This window comes from Colossoma macropomum, unplaced genomic scaffold (assembly GCF_904425465.1).
Source record: "Colossoma macropomum unplaced genomic scaffold, Colossoma_macropomum, whole genome shotgun sequence".
NCBI classification, from domain to species: Eukaryota; Metazoa; Chordata; class Actinopteri; order Characiformes; family Serrasalmidae; genus Colossoma; species Colossoma macropomum.
The window spans coordinates 22,519,580-22,539,602 of record NW_023494799.1 but is presented as its reverse complement, the minus strand read 5'-3'; the positions used below and the strand labels follow the sequence as shown (position 1 = coordinate 22,539,602).

General features: G+C 37.9%; 1 protein-coding gene across 1 annotated transcript in view; it reads right to left on the bottom strand.

Moving 5' to 3' along the window:
* Positions 1–3,006: 3,006 nt before the first annotated feature.
* The window catches only part of sh3gl3a (SH3-domain GRB2-like 3a), a 58,481-nt gene continuing 41,464 nt past the window's right edge, over positions 3,007–20,023 (bottom strand). The window contains exons 5-11 of the mRNA XM_036586459.1: positions 17,150–17,283; positions 16,819–16,977; positions 15,780–15,883; positions 14,368–14,492; positions 13,819–13,851; positions 10,912–10,974; positions 3,007–9,064 (exon numbers count right to left, since the gene is read on the bottom strand). Coding sequence (XP_036442352.1) covers positions 8,859–9,064; positions 10,912–10,974; positions 13,819–13,851; positions 14,368–14,492; positions 15,780–15,883; positions 16,819–16,977; positions 17,150–17,283 — 824 coding nt within the window. The 3' untranslated portion in view covers positions 3,007–8,858. The remainder of the gene's footprint in view (positions 9,065–10,911; positions 10,975–13,818; positions 13,852–14,367; positions 14,493–15,779; positions 15,884–16,818; positions 16,978–17,149; positions 17,284–20,023) is intronic.

The following is a 20,023-nucleotide window of genomic DNA, read 5'->3' as shown; positions in this document are numbered from 1 at the left end:
CAGCAACCTCACCGCTGGGCTTTAGTTACATTTAGGGAATCATATGCCTTTAAAGGGGGTGGTTGAATGCAACAATTATTTATCATCACCCCCCCCTAATTCTTCAGTAATATGAAGCTGAAGTCAGATATTCACCATCTTCATATTCAAAATTTCCTGTTCCACCTTTTAAACACCATTTAAGGTGGAACAGGAAATTTAGCTAGCTAGCTACCGAGACATCAGCTACTACTAGCAATTTTTTTATGCTTGTTATCAAGAAAAAGATCAAAATACAATGAAATGACATTAAACTAAAGTAATACAATGGTTATCATAATCCTTAGTAAATACTCACATTTGTGGGTTTCTTCGGTTGCTTGTTCAGCCACCTTGGTGCTTTTCTTTTTTTCTCATAACACTCTGTTTGAAGTGTGCCTCTGAAAAATCTCAGTTTGCAGGGCAATGTAGCCCTAACATTTGCCCTACCGCTCTATCTCAACAAGAATTGGGACACCCTCCCCCTAGATGTGAACAGGCTAAGCGGTAGGGGCGTTGGGTGAAATGGGATTGGGCCATAGTTATCAACAATTCAGACTTAATGAGCTTTATGGTGAGTCTTAAGTTTGTGCAATGCAACCACCATCTCAAAACTGAGTATTGTGATTAAATTGATCCATCTGTTTCACTTACAAGTGTATTCATTTGTAGCCACTGATTCTAGATGGGAAAATCTTAACAGAATGCTGGCAAAACAGAGTCGCTATGTAACACTGAGTTTCCAGAGCTGGACTACTGTTCTGTAGCTAATCAAAACCAGACAGGTTTGAAACAACAACCAATTTGCTGCTTTGCTAAAGTTAGCTTGACAAAAAGACACATTTGACATTAACAACATACTCTAAACTTGGCTCTGCTACAGTTTCTCATTTGGTTGAATACGATGTTTACCAGTGTTCTGTAAAGCTTGTTTAATTTCACAAGAGTGGGCACATTTGTAGGCGGAGTCAAATGGATAAATTGCTGCTCTTTTAACACGATAAACTCTTAATGGCTTATTACACAGTTATTAATTTACATCCACCTGCACTTTACATCCCTCTGTTCTTTATTAAAAATCTAGTCATTATATAACTCTTCATGTGAGTACAGACTTAGATTAAATGTTGAATCTTTAGTACATCAACGTCCATAAAATATCAGAGAAAGATGTGCCCAAGTGGAATAATGTGTATTATTCAGTATTTAATATGAATGACTCATGATCTACTATGAAATATTCAGTATGTATTTTCAGGATCTGCTATGAATTATTCAGCATCTACCATGTGACTAGTAGGCCTATTAATTATTTAGCACATGCTATGAATTAAGTATCTAATATAAATTATTCAGCAACTACTATGAATCATTAAGTATCTATTATGTATTTTTCAGTATCTAGTACGAATTATTCAGTATATGCCAGGGGTCGGCAACCTAACTGTTTAGAAGAGCCATTTTGCCCTTTCAACAAAAACCAGACCACATTTGGAGCCTCAACATTTTATGTCCATTTTGCCATCTTGGCTGTGAATATGTCTCAGTGTGTGCTAATGTACTAGAATAGGCTAAAAAATATAAACGAAAACAACTTACTTTGCTCTGCTTTAAGCTTTAGCTCAGCTATAGACGCTTTTCTCACATATCCGGCAGGAAACTTTTCCACAAAAGTAGAACAGTTTCTTGTAAAACGTCTCTCAACGTTTGACTTTTTACGAGGCTGAAGTCGCTTCTTATTCACCAGCTACTTGTTTGACTTCTCCTGTTCCACTTTAAAGTGTGCCTGAGGCACCAGAATGTAACTGCTGCACCATTTAAGGTGAAACGGGACAATGTGAAGAGTTCAGCTTCGCAACTTTTTAGTGTTTGACAGTTTCTCGTAGCAAATTAAACGTATCAGGAAACCAGCTGGAGTGATTATAAATGCAAACAAGTCCATTCGTCTCCAAATTATCTATGTAAATCTCTGTCATTTCGTTAGCTACTAGCTAGGCGAGATTAAATTAGCAGTTCTACATTAACTCCAGCGTTTCAGACCATTTATTGTTAAAACTGTTTGAACGATCAGCAGAGCTTTATTTTACTGCAAAGGAGAATTCTTTTATTTTTTCCTAAAAAAATAATTATTGAATTATTCAGTAACTACTATGAATTATTCAGTAATACTATGGATTATTCAGTATCTACATGAAACTAATGATGTAATGTAGAATCACAGATTCTCACAGTTTAAGGGGGTAAAATATGTGTTTGTGAAATAAACAATACGACAAATATCAATCTCAACAATTATACAGTATTTGTCATTTATTTATGCAATATACAGTATGTAATATATTCATTTACATCTATAAAACACTTTCTGTATAAATTATACTAAGGAGAGCAAAAAGAACAACAACAACAAAAAAAAACATTTCATCTGTGTCCCTCTCTCCTCTCCTGACTGAGTACTGTAGTGACAGAAACTGGGACAAAAGTAAAAATGCTGGAAAGACACAGGACGAAACATGTAAAGGAAAGGAAAGGGTCAGTAGTGTTTGTTAGTGAACGGTCCACTATGTGTTTTAACTGGAAATAGTTCATTCAAGCTAAACCCGTCTGAGCACCAGAGCAGAATGAAAGAGGATTCACATTAACGCCTGTGTCACTGCTGCTCGTCTCATTTTACCGATTCAGTCACAGCTGTAGAAATAAAATAAAAACTACACACTCAACAAAGATGGTTCTTCAAGGGTTCTATATAGGAGCATGAACACACAAAGAACCCTATGCATGATTAAAGGGTTCTTTGCATCATGAAAGCGTTCTTCAGATTGATGGAGAATATGTTTTATATGCTACTGTTAAAAGCTTGACATCGTAACAACAGAATAACCCTTTTTGGTGCTACATAGAACCCTTTTAAAAAGGTTCTATACAGAACCATCTACAGCACATTCTCCATCTGCCTGAAGAATATTTCACAATGTAAAGACCCTTTAATTATGCAAAGGGTTCTTTAAGTGTTCATGGTCCTATATAGAACCATTTTCTTTACTAAAGAACCCTTGAAGAACCGTCTTTAAGTGTGTATAAAACATTTTTCAACCTAATCTCTACCTGCTGCATCTGTATCATGTGGTCATTTAGCAGAGACAATAATTTCAGCATGTTTCCCTGGACATGAAAAAATACACTTAATACAACTCAGTCATAATAGAAGCCAGTGGGCAGTAGCTGAATTTTGCAAGTAAATGTATATAGGGCCATATCTAGGATCAAAATTTTGCAGAAATGTAACATACTTCTAATAGTAAATAAACGAACTGCTGAATATGAGTGTTATACCAACGGGCAGTCAAGTCTAGGGCCAAACCACAGCTGTTCTGCGGTCAGCTGAGAACCAGTCCCCACTCAGTGGGTAGTTACGCCACTTTTGTCTGCACTGAATCTCTTGAAACCCTTACGAAACCTACGAGGACCTTGGTGTCCTAATGCCAGTTACAAACAAGACAGGTGCTGATTATGTACTGAAGCAACTGTGGATAATAATGTTGCTAAGCAGTGATTGGAAGGTTGAGGAAAAAAGACAGAGCCTGGCAGATTTTGATTGGCCACAATACAGTGACCGCAACATATCAAATTTCATTATCATAAAAATGGTCAGCACAGATGTGCTCAAGCAGTTTGAGCAGCAGATCAACAGTGAACAAATCAGCTGCCTGTAAGTACTTCATCTCTGAGGAACCTTTGACACAAGATTTTAAATCTGTGTTCACTCAAGAACTTCAGGTCTGAAAACTCAACTCGATACGCAAAAGACAGGCCGACGCCATCTGTACACTCAGTTTATAAAATGCAAAAAAAAAAATCACAACAAAAGCCAAAGTGTAAAAGAATTACTAAAAAAAAAAAAAACTGAATTCATCGTCTTAGATGACCAACTGTCTCTGTCACCATGGACGCTGTTGTCAGAACAAAAGCTCATATTTCCAAAATTATAACTTTTACAGGAGAAGGAAAAAACTTACTCTACTTTTAATGTAGATCAATGGAACCAGACTTTTTTCCCCAAGTAATTCCGGGCCATGTCTTTTGGTTCAATCATCATGAAATGTTCACACAATGTAAAGAGCAACAGGCATTTTTAAATGTCAAAAACTGAAAAACGACAAAAATGGAGATACAAGGTTTTGTTTCAACAGTGTGGCAGAAAAGTGGTTCCTAGTTGCACTCAGAAAAAAGATGGTTCTTCAACACGTTTTAGTAAAGACAATGGCTGTATGTAGAGCCAGGAACACTCATAGTTCTTCAAATAAATGAAGAATGAGCTGTATATGATTCTATATAGAACCTTTTTAAAACTAAAAAGGTTTGGCCTATTGTTACAAGCTAGACATCGTAACAGTAGCAGAACCCTTTTTGGTGCTATACAGAACCATACACAACACATTCTTCACCAATCTCAAGAACCATTTCAGCATGCTAAGAAACATTTAAACATGCCAATAGTTCTTTGAGAATAGTTTCTATAGTTCTATATTGAACCACTGCCTTCAACAAAGAACCTTTAAAGAACCATCTTTTTTTAGTGTACTTTCTATAAAGTTTTCTGGGTTCTATAATGATCAGGAATGACCACAAATTCTTCCCTCTGGAAAACTAGTCCCATCTCTGAACCACTTGTACAGATTTACTGCTTAATTAACAAACACAGAAATACAATTCAGCAACTGCCTACTGACTTCGATTATACATGAGTTTTGAATTGAAGACATGCACACATGAATACATGACACATGAATAACTGTTCATGGTAATCAACCGTGCACTACAGATGCAGCACATAGAGGTTAAGCTGAAAAACGTTGGAGTCCTTTAATATTCCACTAGTTAATAGAGGGTTTCCTGGAAAGCAGACGTATCCTGAGCACAAAGGGTTCATTCTGGATCAGATCTATTTGATGTCTGAACTGATTAATACTGTAAATAAGGCTCTTCTCTCCTTTATCACTTCTAATAATCACTCATTCGACCAGCAGGAGCAACGACGACAGAAAAACAGCAAAGTAGATAAAAGGGAATGACTTTAAAAAGATCAAAGTCATGCGAAACTGCAGTGTCTCTGCATAGCAGACGAAATAAAACACACAGAGGAAGCAAGCAGCTCAACAAAACAAAGACAGGGTACAGAGTATGGCATAGTGGCATATGATATACCTTTGTTTTGGTAATATTAGGACACTCCGATTAGACAATACACGTTCTGTCAGTTTATAAAAGAAGTCTGATATGCACAGGACTCGTCTACCGAGAACATACAACGAAGAATATTTCATTCAGATTTTGTAACTTCATTCAGAGTACGATACTGGGCAAACGTTAATTACAAGCAAGTAGTTTTTCATCACATACAGTCCAAAATATGAGTCATAGCGATAAAAGTCTCTCTCTCTGTACACATAAAGTTGATTCTAAGGCCGTGTTCAGACTGCCAGCCCAAATCTGATTTTTTTTGGCATATCCAGATTGTATCCAGATTGATGTTCGATAGTCTGGACAGCTAAAAAGCACATGAAATCCAATTTTTTGGCATATCCAGATTGTATCCAGATTGATGTTCGATAGTCTGGACAGCTAAAAAGCACATGAAATCCAATTTTTTGGCATATCCAGATTGTATCCAGATTGATGTTTGATAGTCTGGATGACTAAAAAGCACATGAAATCCAATTTCTAGCATATACAGATTGTATCCAGACTGACATTCGATAGTCTGGACAGCTAAAACCACGTAAAATCCTATTTCTGACATATCCAGATTGTATCCAGATTGACATTCGATAATCTGGATGGCTAAAAACCACATGAAATGCAATTTTTGGCATACCCAGGTCGATGTTTCATAGTCTAGACAGCTAAAAACCACATGAAATCCCATTTTTTGATAGTCTGGACAGCTAAAAAGCACATGAAATCCCATTTTTGGCATATCCAGATTGTATCCAGAGTGACGTTTGATAGTCTGGACAGCTAAAAACCACATTAAATCCCATTTTTGCAAATCGACCCAAACCACATTTGGAAGTTGGTTTGAAATGCTGAGTCTGGACGCTCTGGACGATCAAATCGGATTTTAAAGTGTCTTTTGACAATGTCAAATCAAGAGTGATGGAAGTGCTGAGACTCAAGAAGAGCGCCAAAGATTCATGCTTATTCCAGAGAATTCTGAAGAGTTTAGAGTGCGAGATGATGCACCTCCATCTCTCCAGCATCCGCATTTGAAATCCACGTCACCAGTGTAGCTATGTAGTAACTGACGCCTACATCGTTACCACGGCAACCCATGCAGATCGGCAGGTGATGTCTGGACACACAAATCCGATCTTATCACTCGCAAATAATAGTGTGGACAGTCACCTCAAAAGATCTGATTTGAGTGGAAACGAATCTGATTCGCCTGCAGTCTGAACAAAGCCTTACAGATAAGACCCATGATAAATTTGTACTAAATATATGGCTGAGAGTTACAGTAGAAAGTGCAATGTTCCATAGACAAAAAACAGAAAACGTCCATGTGCTGTGTGAATGGGTGTGGATTCTAAAGCTTTAGTGCAATACAACCACTGTCTCAAAATAAAAATAATACTAACAATAATAAAAAAAAAAGCACTTGAGGGAGTGAGAGTATTTCGGTCTCCACCCGATCCAATACAACACTGTGACTGCTACTATGATTTCCTATAATCACAATAAGTCACATGTAAACAGAGACATTTAGAGAGAGAGAGAGAGAGAGAGAGAGAGAGAGAGAGAGAGAGAGAGAGAGAGAGTGTAGCACTATTGGAGCTGCATCTTTAAATTGGAATTCCACCGATTTCCCAAAAGCTCTGCATAATTATGTGGTTAAGATGTAAACAAAGTCATTCAGAGAGGCCTGAATCCTCTGTTCTAGACTCAGAACTAATCACAGTGGTGGTGGTAGGAACCAGACGTCTGACCTCCAAAAGCCCCCTCACAGAAAGTTATTGCACGAAATGTTTACAAGTCTATCGCTTGATGCCTGTAACATTGTTTTAAGCAAGTTTTTGTTTAAAATGTATTTTTCATGGTGGAAGGATACATGCAGGGCATTGTGAGGCAAAATAGTCCCCATAAATAGTAGTAAATTAAAATGTCTATATTTGTGTTGTAGTCATGGTGACCCCTGGTTCCTATCACCACCACTGTAAAGAAATCTGAACCATTTTAAACCAAACCACTCTGAATGACTGTTTGCATCTGATATATTGAATAATGCAAAAATTCTAAAAAAATAATAATAATAATTTCATTTTGTTTTCATTCTGTTAGTGTGAAATAGAGCCTGAAATAGGTTTTGTTTGGGTTCGGACCCATATATGTTATGTACAGTACAGTTACCTGTACAGTGTAAATGTAAACATTATAAATTAGTAAATGAATAATTTCCTTTTGTGTCCAACTTGAAATATTGAATGAAATGTTTTATTCAGCATTTAGAATTTCAAGTTAGGAACAACATAAAATTATTCAATGATAAATAATATACACTAAGTATTTATTTGTTTAGGTCAAGCTATTGGTCTTGAGATTTAACCACCACTAGAAACACAGGACATTCTGGATAATTCATTCATTGAAATTTTACTGTTTAATGTTCTTTCTGGACAATACAAACGTTCCCCTTCAGCTTCTTAATGATTTGAAATATGAAGTTGCACAAAGTGAGCATATCAGAATGTTTTTGTATATTTATCTGCAACAAAAGTTCAAGCACATATTCTAAACTTTTGAACACTAGTGTATGTGACTTCTGGGATGTTTTCCGGGAGCATATATACACTATATGGCCAAAAGTTTGTGGACGCCTGCTTATCCAGTGTTTCTTCCAAAATCAAGAGTAGTTAAAAGGAGTTTGACCCCTTTACTGCAGTAACAGCCTCTACTCTGCTGGGCAGACTTTACACTAGATGTTGGAACATTGCTGTGAGGATTTGACTGAGCGTTAGTGAGGCCAGGTACTGTAATGTTGGATGGTCAGTTCTGGATCACTCCAAATCATCCAAAAGGTTTTGAATGGAACTCTATCACTCCAGAGAACACAGTTCCACTGCTCCACAGCCCAATACTCATTAAAAAGTAAAAAACAGTAATGCACAGCTCCACTGGACATTTAGTATTAATTAAAGTGGAATATAGATCAGCTTTGGATGGTGGTTGAGTTCAGGTCAGGATTAGACAGAATTATGTCGAGTTTAAATTCAAAACAGTGCTTTCGGTTGAATGTTCTCGGGCTACCTTTAGGTTGAGACCAAAATATCAGGCCCGATTAAAGCTCTACCCATCGCCAATGTTGTTGTTAATCACTTACTTCTGCAAGTAAAACTCACCCAGCTCCAACAGGGCAACAGATAGAGACAAAGAGAGAGAAATCGAGAGTGAGCGAGAGAGAAAGAGAGAGAGGTTAAGTACTAGAGGAGATAAACATTCATATGAGTAGCAGTAGAGATACTCACAGTCCATAAAAAATGTGTTTCAGCAACACATAAGACCACCGCAGGCAGATAAACTGATAAACCACATCAGAGCAGAAAAAACCCCTAAGAGACGAATGCAGCCACCCTACTGGATGCAACACGTTTTCAGGAACAACCAAAGAGCAAAAGCCAGGGGCTAAAATCAGAAGCCAACACAGGTTACTGCATACCACCAACCGTGGAAACCGAAACGAGAGAAAGAAATAAATACTGGAAAACAAACTGTCTGTGGTAAAACGCAGCACTTCCATGGAGAAGAATGCGGCGGGGAAATGTTTCTGGGTAGAGTCATTGGCCTCATTGGGGGAGGGGCACTAGGACCTCCACGTAGTTGATGGGGAAGAAGCCTGACTCTCCGTTGATCATCCCCTCATACCAGTTCTCGTCGATCTGGTTGGTGAGGATGATGATGTCGCCCTCTTTGAAGCCGAGCTCTCCCTCGTTCTCTGGCTCGAAGTCGTAGAGTGAGCGGCAGCACGGCTGGTCCATGTGCAGCTCCGTCTCTGCGAGTAAACAAACAACAAGCGATGCTCAGATGTGTTTGTGCATCGTAAGTTCAATACGGTTTAACTCTATACACTTTACACAGCCCATTTATTATTCCGATTTTGGCTGATTTTGAAGTTTTATGAGGTAAATAAGTTGAGGCAGGTTAGTGCTCTCACACTGCATTTGAATGCTACTGCTACACCTGAACCAAAATGCTGTAGTATTGTTATATACACTATATGGCCAAAAGCACTTATCCAATGTTTCTTCCAAAAAGAGTATTAATAAAGGAGTCTGACCCCCCATTATTAAAACATCAGTGGAGACAATGGAAAGGTTTTGTCTCGACAGTAACATATACTAACATGTACATATACATCATTAGGGGTGCAGATATTCACATTTTTGTGACACTTTGTGCTTACAGCAGCTGTTGAGTAGCATATGGTATAAAGTCTGCTAATAAACTGACTCATGCTGCTTAAGCTCTTTTCTCCATCAATAATAATAACAATGCATTTTATTTATAATGCACCTTTCATTTCGGGGAAAATCTCAAGGTGCTACAACAAAAAATTAAAAAATTCATAACATTTAGAAAAAGACAGTACACAGCCAAAATTAAAAGCAAATAAGTAAATAATGAAAGCACTAACATTTAATAAAAGTCCTCATTTAATTTCACACGCCTCGAAATGACCCTTGAGCCAATCTCAATGAAAAGAACACGTCAACAGAGTCGAAAAGTCGACCCTGATTCCCTAATGCGACAAAGGCGAGGGAATGGACTCTTGGATTTGACTCCCCATCACTAGTAAATAATGATATCAGAAAATGTGTGTTTTATGTGTTCATTTAATTCACACAGATACAAATCCATCCAACCTAAACCTAATTTGTCTGTACAGGAAACAAAATATGTAAAATTGTACAATTGGTGCACATTTAATAATAAAAAAAAAAAAACTTAATTATTTTGGTTAAAAAAATGCAAACCAGTTTTTAGACATGTAACATTACTGATTCACAATGCTTTTTAGCAATTTTTTTTGTCATGTTTTTGGAATTTGCTACCAACAAAACAAAAATCCAAATGCAAATGAAATGCAACTATATAATTAAAAGTATGTAATGCATAATTACATTAAGAGCTGCTTTCAGTCAGAAATCAAAAATATAGATTCTGTGTCCTACAATACAGAATTACATTTCTATATTATTAGCAATGTCAGAAGCTTCAAACCTTTGAAAATTAATCAATCAAACCATTCCAGTCTCGGATTCAGAGCTGAAGGGGTACAATATTAGGTATGTTAAACACATCAAGGGACTGACAAGCCATGTTTAAGGCTGCAGTAAACATAAACATGAACAGGAATGATGAGTGAACATGATCTGGGGGGAATTTCAGAAAGCCAGATTTCTTTTTTAGCCAGATAAAAGCAATAGTTTGGAAAAAAAAAAAATCTAATTTGCACAGTTTTTCTACTTCACATCAAATGTAGTTGATCAGAAAAAAGACCTGGTTTGCTTTTTTAGTTTTGCACTGTAGCTACAAGGCCAATGTCATCATGTCTAAATCATCACATACAGTATCTCTAATAGACTTGATTCTGTGGTTTCTGACACTGTATGACTCACTGTAATCTATAAACATGGACTAAAGTACATTAGCATAGCTAAAAACAGTAGCAGCGGCGGCACTGAGGCACCAGTGCAAAACTTCAGCATGTCATGGCTGATCAACTACATTTAAGGTAAGAGAGGAATGATATAAAATAGATTTTGCTTTAATGTGAACTCTGCTTTGTGAAAAACCCCCAAAGTTTGTTGCACAGGAAACAGATCTGATGATACTCACGACTGTCTTGGGGGCTTTCAGACCACGTGTGAGTCATGGGGGGGGTGTAGCTAACGTGATCAGCTGAGAGCGAAACCAACCATGAGGTACAAACACACACAGAAACACACACAGATCATGGATGAACACGGATGTGAACACAAACCAAAAACTACAATCAGGAAAATGATTGACACAAGAATCTGCTGGTTAGAGAGCAAGAAAATACTGCGGCAAGAAAGTTTTAACTAGTTTCCTGCATTAATTAGTCATAAAATGTGATTTGTTCTTCATGTAAGTCACAAGTTTAGACAAACACAATCTGCTGAAGCTGACGATATGCATACAATTATAATCTTTAATGTCTTTATTGTGCCCAGCAATTGAACACTCACAGTGCTGCTGGAAAAAATAAATAAACTCATGGATTTCATAACTAGTTGAACCTCCTTTGGCAACAATAACCTCAATCAAGTGCTTCTGGTAGCTGGTCTTAAGAGGAACACTGGACCATTCTTCCTTACAGAACTGCTTCAGGTCAGCCATTTTCTTCAGATGTTCTGGTGTGAACGGCTCTTTTGAGGTCATTCCACAGCATCTCTATTAAGTTAAGGTCTGGGTTCTGACTGGGCCACTCTAAAATTTGGATATTATTATGTTTAAGCTGTTCTATAGTATCATGTACTTCAATGTTTAGAGTCATTGTCCTGCTGCATCACGCAGCTTCTACTGTGCTTCAGCTGGCAGACAGCCACCCTGACATGATTCTCTATAAATATATATCTCAAAATGTTTTTCCCTAAACAATGGCATTCCGTCCAGGCCTAGAGGCAGCAAAGCAGCCCCAAACCATGATGATCCCAACGCGGATTCCCACTGGACTCGCAGGATCTACCATAATATCTTGCGACACAAGACTCATATATATATATATATGTGTGTGTGTGTGTGTGTGTGTGTAGTTTAATTCCTGCTCTGTGTTTACTAGGAATATATGGTGTTTGGTGAAGTTACTCACAGTGAGCCTGATGACCATGATTGCTGTGTTATTTCAGCTGAGAATAACGTATTTGTAAATAGACTATGTCAAATACTGGATGTCAGTTTGCTTTGATGGAACTGCGCGGATGGGAGTGGGAGAAATGATTTCAATTTTCTGCAGAAGCGGGCGGGAGTAGGCTGAAAACTTGCAGAAGCAGGTGAAAACAGTCACCACAGACCTCTAGCTGCCACTTCATCATTAGGATGATGTTGACATTCAGTGCCCATTTTACGCCGTATGTATTGCTGTCAGTCCAAAAAATCTTTTCCCAGTAGAGTTTTGGAGTCTCAGGGTGCTCTTTGGCAAACCTCAGGTGTGCAGTGATGCTTTTTTGGAGATGGACAGCTTCCTCCATGGAGTCCTTCCATGGACACCATGCCTGTTCAATGTTGTTTATATGGTAGACTCATGAACAGAGATCTTAACCAGTTCCAATGATTCCTTCAAGCCTTTAGCTGTTGCTCTAAGGCTTTTTTAATTGAGCATTCTGGATTTGTCTTTGAAGTAACCTTGGCTGGGCATTCACTTCTACACTCTTACAAAAGATGGTTTACAACAATTATTGCATGATTCGAATTGTCCCGTTCAACCTTAGGGGGGAACAGTTACATTCTGAAATCATTTAAGGTGGAACGGGAAATTGAACGTTGACAGACATTTTACAAGAAACCGTTTCTACTTTTGAAAAGTTTCCTGCTTAAAAGCTTAAAGCAGAGCAAAATAAATCTGCGTTTTTTAATATTATATTTTTTAGCCTGTACTAGCACATTGGCACATACTGAGACATATTTACAGCCAAGATGTTAAAATGAACATAAAGTGTTGTGGCTCCCAAGGTGGTTTGATTTTTGTTGAAAGGACAAAATGGCTCCTCTTAACATTTGGGTTGCAACCTCTGCACTAGGGGTTCGCATACTTTTTCCAGCCTACACTGTCAATGTGCGAATGATGTATTCCATAAAGACAAGAACAATACATTATTTTTTGTGTTATTAGTTTAAACAGATTGTGTCTGTTTTGTACCGTAACTCAGATGAAGACCAGACCATATTTTTAAGACGATTTTATACACAAGTGCAAGTAATTCACATACTTCTTCTTGCCACTGTACATATTTATATCTTAAAGGGGAATTCCACCAATTTTTCAAAATGTCTGAATACTTCAGCCCTTGAGATGTAAACAGAGTCATTCAGAGTGGTTAGATGTTAAGTGCTTCATTGTAGAGAAACTTACAGACACTGATTTTTTACAGTGGTGGTGACCGTGTCTACAACAAATACATTTTATTTACTATCCAAATCCACCAGTGAACCTACAAGTATCTTCTTAGTCTTTAAGTATAAATGTTGATGATGACAAAGTAATAGTAAATCTGAAAAAAAAAAACTTTTTTGGGGACTATTTTGCCCTGCATGTGTACCTCTGCATGTGTACCTCTGCCATGAATGGATTATAATAAATGGAATAAGATAAATTTTAAGACAAAACTTTATCAGGAAGTCTTAGACATCAGGCTGCATATATCTAACCATTTCATGTAAGTTTCTGTGGGGAGCTATTAGAGGTGGACGTCTGGTTCCTATCACCACAACTGTGAACAATTCTGACTCGGATTGGTGGAGTTCCCCTTTAATAGAGCTTTTATATTCCTTGGAGGGGTTTGCCAAAACATGTTTATCAATTCTCAGGTTGATTCTCACTTTAATCATTAGAGATATATTTGAGGGTCATGTTTTCCTCTGGACCACAAAACTATTTCCTCCAACATCGACATTCAGGCTTTAAGGCTTTAAATACAAACTGTTAAAAGGATCAAAATCAAAAAAGTTTACTAACTGTAATTCACTAACATCTAACAATCAGTAAATTAGTGAAGAACCTACTTTTTCCATTTACACTGTGGTTGACTTGGATATCTGCAAAGAGATTAACAGGAAAAGGATTTCATATGAAGTGAGAAATACTCTGAGAAATACACCGACTGGCCACTTTATCAGAAACATATCCCTTTATTGGCCACCCTGCAGCTCAGGGGTCACTTATTTTATTACGCAGAAGCACACCTGATCCCACTTCTTTAATCTCTGCAAGCAGCTGATCAGCAGACTCCTGCTTTACTCCTGTATTAACGGTCAGTTTCTGACCACAGAGCACCAGCAACAGCACTGTACCTCGTACACTTATACCAGCTCGTGTGTGTGGTCATGTGCCGAATAGGCTAGAGGGGGGCTGAACAAAGAGATGAGCTACAGTCTGTAAGCGTACATCTATATGTGAACCTGTGTGGTAGGTGTTTCTGATAAAATGGCCAACAGTGCTCATGTCTAACCACACACAACACATGAATTACAGTCATAAATGGAACCATTATGATGTTGAGGGCAGCAATGACAGCGAGCACAGATGAGAAGAATATTTTATTGAATTCCTACCTGAGGACTTCAGAGAGGAACTGTAGGAGAGGCCGTTCTGTTGAGTGACATCGAGGGCCTCCAGGCTGGACATGATGGACTTTGGCTTGAACTCTTTCTTAGGCCGGCTACTGGCTGAGGCTATCCTGGGGGTGAAAGGTCACACGACAGCAACAATTAGAGCCCACTCAAGTGGAGTGCAGTGACGGCTCCATGTAAGCGCTGAGCTTTTACACCCATGTAGAATCATTAACGTTAAATGAATACCTCATCTAAAAATGCTGCCATTGCTATTAATGAACGAAAGCTAATGGGTACTAGCTAAATTGTTAGCATCATGCTAAGCTGTATCCTTCATTTTTCTTTTACCCTTTATTTTACATTGATTTAGGACCAGATGTCCCATACCGAACTAAAAGATAACTTTATACAACACTGCTACTATATAGCATGGGATTAATATAACCTGGAATTATTTCTACAGTCTGCTTTATAGCACAGATTAATACAACCCGGGGTTATTTCTATGTTTACTTTTATAGCACAAATTAATATAACCTTGGGTTATTTCTATGTTTACTTTCATAGCACAGATTTATATAACCTGGGGTTATTTCTATGCTTAATTTTATAGCACGGGATTATTATATCCTGGGGTTATTTCTAAGGTTTGCAAGTTTGGACTACACTCAAAACCAAGCTGGGGTCAGAGGAGGAAAGTCCGAGAAGCTTGCGCCGGAATTCTGGGGCGGCTTGCTGAGATCGAGGAAGCCAAACCCCCCACCTGTTCCTCAGAGAGCAGTAATGGAGGAGTAGGAGGAGGTGGGGCGTTTGTGAGACGCAATGTTTTTGTCACAGGAAACTGAAAGAAAAGAGGAGAATTTGTAGAGCAGAGAATGTAGAGGGGGAGAACTCCATTTTGTGTAATAGCATGGGATTAATGTAACCTGGGATTTTTTTTGAGGGTTGGTTTTATAGCTCATATTAGTATAACCTGGGCTTATTTCTACTGTCTGTTGAAAGTAAACGCTGGTGGAATCTTTATTGATGAAAACGACTGACGGTGGATTCAGACTGGACTAAAATTCACGGAGAAACTCCTGTAATGTTTACATTACCTCACCTCCACATATAACATTAATCTTGTCCAAATAGTACTTCAGACTATTAGCATTTTTGGCTAGAGTAAGAAAAATGTTCTCAGAGTAAATCAGAGTAAAAAGGCAATTTCCAACTGGCAATGGTTCTCATTAACACTGACTGTCTGACTGAAGGTGTAACTAAAAAAGTGAGTTCCATTTATTTACATTTATGATACATTATATACATTTTTGCTTTTGACTTTGACATTCTGTAAAATGAGATTAAGAATAAGAACATACATCTAAAGCATTAAAAGGCTAAAGAGAAGCAACAGTAGCAGATGAGTTTACCTGTTCTGCAGTTTGCTGTTGAGATCCTCCAGGATTTCCGAGGACTGACGGTGATACTCAAGCGCGGCCTCGATCAGAGCCGCTAACTGGCTCACCTGCTCCACCTAGAGGTGGGGTAGATGATACTACAATGAGAAATACTGAGCAAAGACCCCAATGAGAAGTGCCTCTGGCTGCAAATGCATGTGTTGCATAGTGTTGCATTAACACATCCTCTTCAGTGAACACACTTCTGAACTAGAAATGGAAATTGCGTATTATAATTTTCAGGACAATGCCACATTTTGGTGCGTTCTCTTTAGAGGATGTGTTATTTAAGCAACAGAACACAAGAGGGAGTGTGTTATCGCGAAATAACATCACAGCTGTGATGTTATTTGCGATAACACACGACCTCGAGTGTTCTATTACTTTTATACAACAGTTAAAAAAATAAAGTAAGAAATAAATAAATTGGGCCGTAAACGTGGCATTTAATGTTTTAATGTTAGCAATTCCTTCCGCCAAATTATAGTTCCTTAACAAGCAGCTTGTTGCTACGTCAGATTACCGAGCTCCGCTTACTCACTGCACAGCCGACAGGTCGTTCTCCAGCTCCTTACACAGATCAACTGACAGTTTGGGAATTTAATGTAATCTCATTTTCAGAGTCTGACCAAATCGGCTGTCAGTCAAATTTGATCTTAAAAGTATCCATTTTCTGTTTGTGTACAAAGTACGAAGTAAAAACGTTCAAATGGCTTGAGCGTCTCCTAGAGCTGTGAAAGTCATTGCTTAGCAATGGTGTCTCAGCGGAGTGATACAGCGTTTGTGAAAAACCCGTGATGTTATGGCGAAATAACAGCACGGTTAGAACGCTTCTCAACCAATCAGCTTGCTTGGCCAGAACTAACTGTTATATAATTTATTTTTATTTTATTTATTTTTATATCTTATTTTAAATAAACACAACACGACCTGGGGGTGTATAAGACTACATATTTAAATTGATTCTGATATGACGCTGGGAAAATGTGCTGAGATTTTCTGTGGAACTCACATCATTTTCTAAGAAGTTGAACATGCTCCTCTCTGCGAGCTCTTTGGACTCCTCAAACTTCTCCACAGCCTGTTTGATCTCCTCCTCGGGAATCTTCCCCTGGCGCTTCTTCTTGTAGTCGAAATCTAACCGCCGTCCCTCCAGCTTCTTCAGATGATGCTAAAGCAGAGGAGGAAGAGAGGGCATGCCAGTTCAGATGGTTATATAATCAAAACTGCAGTGTTCAGCATCTCACAATAAACCAAAGTGCTGCACTGCAGTTATTATGTATTCATGAACCAAGTAAAGAGATGGATGGATGGATGGATGGATACATGGATGGATCCCTTACCCCAATCTCTTTCAGGTCCTTGTCCTGCAGGGTCTGCAGTGGATCAATAAAGTTCTGCTTCACGCTGATATCAAGGGAGTCCTTAACTTCGGCCATCTGTTTCATAGCTTCTCCAACGTCCACCAGAGCGTAACCTGTGGACACAAAGGACAATAAGACCATCACTGACCAGATGTTATTTGGTTGGTGGACCATTCTCAGCTCAGCAGCTGTTGAGAATGGTCCATCACCCAATAATATCCAGCCAAAAGCGGCTCTGATAAAGGGCTAGAGCAGTGGTCACCAACCTTGATGCTGAGATCTACCTTCACAATCCACCACACCTAGCATCTTTAGAAGCCCTTGATTGTCTGGATCAGATGCATTAGTGTTAGGTTTTGGGGGGCTGGGGGGGGCTGGGGGGTGGCGAGCAGCATGTTGGACGAAGGTTGGTACTAAACTCAGCAGTAAAGTAGATCTCCAGGAGGAGGGCTGGTGAACCCTGGGCGGCAGGATGACTAACACAAACTGTGCTTCAACAGATGAGGTACAGTCTCTAACTGTACACAGGCAGGAGAGGGGTTTCTATTAAAGTGGCCAGTGTACTGGAATATGTGGTCAATATATTACAAAACATGAATAAAAAATACACTGATCAGGCATAACATTATGACCTATGACTATCCTTGTTTCTACTCTCATTGTCCATTTTATCAGCTCCACTTACTATACAGGTGCACTTTTGTAGTTCTACAATTACAGACTGTAGTCCATCTGTTTCTCTGGATACTTTGTTAGCCCTCTTTTACCCTGTTCTTCAGTGGTCAGGACCCCCATGGACCCTCACAGAGCAGGGACTATTTGGGTGGTGGACTATTCTCAGTTCAGCAGTGACACTGAGGTGTTTAAAAACTCCAGCAGCACTGCTGTGTCTGATCCACTCAGACCAGCACAACACACACTAACACAGCACCATCACGTCAGTGTTACTGCAGTGCTGAGAATGATCCACCACCCAAATAGTACCTGTTATGCCTGATCGGTGTATATTGTAATATTAATGCATTCTATGTTTGCTCAAGCACGAAGTCTCCAGATAAAATAAATAAATAAAATTCTAAACTTTTATATATTAATTTAAAGGGCACATATCCTATATCCACTGAAAACCTTTGTGTGGTTTTATGTACCAACAACTGTCATGACTTTTACTTGACCACTTTCCAAGTTCTCATTATCCCCTAGAATTAATCAGCCTGTTTTTGTTACTGTGCCTTTAAGACTGATGTATGTGAATAAGCTCTGTTCTAATTGGCTGTGGTACTGTGCCTCATTCAGAAAGCAGTCCAGACTGAAACTTATAAAATCAGCATGAGTGGGTGGAGCTAAACTGCTGTAGGCTAAATAGATATACAGTGTGTAGCAGTGTTGGTTTTATGACATCATAAAAACAATGAATTCAAAACTTAGTTTCCATGTATGGACTGGGGAGTAAACAGTACTTTAACAACGTTTACATACTACATTAATCTTTAAAAAAAGTGACTATAATATGGGCCCTTTTAAAACTTCATATGCCCCCATATAAAGTAAATAGTAGCACATATCGAGGTGTTTCTGCAGAAATAACGCTGCCGTCTTCCTCCCAGCAGCAAGTATTTGCTGAAACTACAACTTGAAAAAGTCCACTAGCGAAAATGCTGCACTTGAGTTGAATGTACTTGATTCAAGTGTGCATTTTTCACATGAACAAAATTAGCAGCTTTGTCTTTCAGTTTGCTTACTTTTGGTAAAAACATAATAAATATTTTATTTAAGGGGAAAATTACACATTTGAATCAAATTAAATTTGTCACTGTATTCATTTTATTTGTGGACCTATATAATTCCTCTCTCTGAAACTGCTACACAATATTAGAATGGACGAAAAAGCTGACTTTAAAATTGTATTCGGTCACAGGTCAGTCTACTTAGCACCTGTCCAACACTGCAGAATATATATATATATATATATATATATATATATATATATATACATATATATATATATATATATATATATTCTGCAGTGTGTGTGTGTGTGTGTGTGTTAAAAAACCTATTCTAAACATTCAATGTACAACCCCACTTCCAAAAAAGTTGGGACAATGTGCAAAATGTAAATAAAAACAAAATGCAATGATGTGCAAATAATTTAAACCCTACATTTCATTGAAAATGCTTCAAAGACATATTGTTGTTGGCATCAAATTCTAAATACTATTACTATACTATTTTCGATGAAATATAGGTTTTAAACGATTTGCACATCATTGAATTTTGTTTTATTTACATTTTGCACTTTTTTGGACATGGGGTTGTATAACACATGTGTTTTTAAGTATAAGAGGAGATATTTTATTAGGATTTCTATCTGATTAAAAGCAGCGTGTACAGTATAGTTGGAGAGAAAAAACATTCATAATAGAACATTATGCTCCCTCTCCTACCTAAGGCTAAGACTAAGACTGAGACTAGACTAAGACTGAGATATCTTGCACTATATATAATTTTACTTTGCACTACTATGTTTGTATATACTTGTATGTATCTTATTTATCTTGTGTTAATATTTATGTCTTTGGCCTTTATTTTGCTTTTTTACTTTATTTTGTTTTTGTTTGTGTCCTTGCTGTCAATTCTATCTATCTATCTATCTATCTATCTATCTGTCTGTCTATCTATCTATCTATCTAAACAAATGGAAAAATGCCCATCGAGATAGAATATAAATTGAATGTAAACATAACTTATTATGTAACTATGTTCTTCAACACATTTTATCATAGCAAAATGACAGTATCTCTAAACCTGTGAGGATTAATGCTGAGCACCTTCTGCAGCATCCGTTCACTC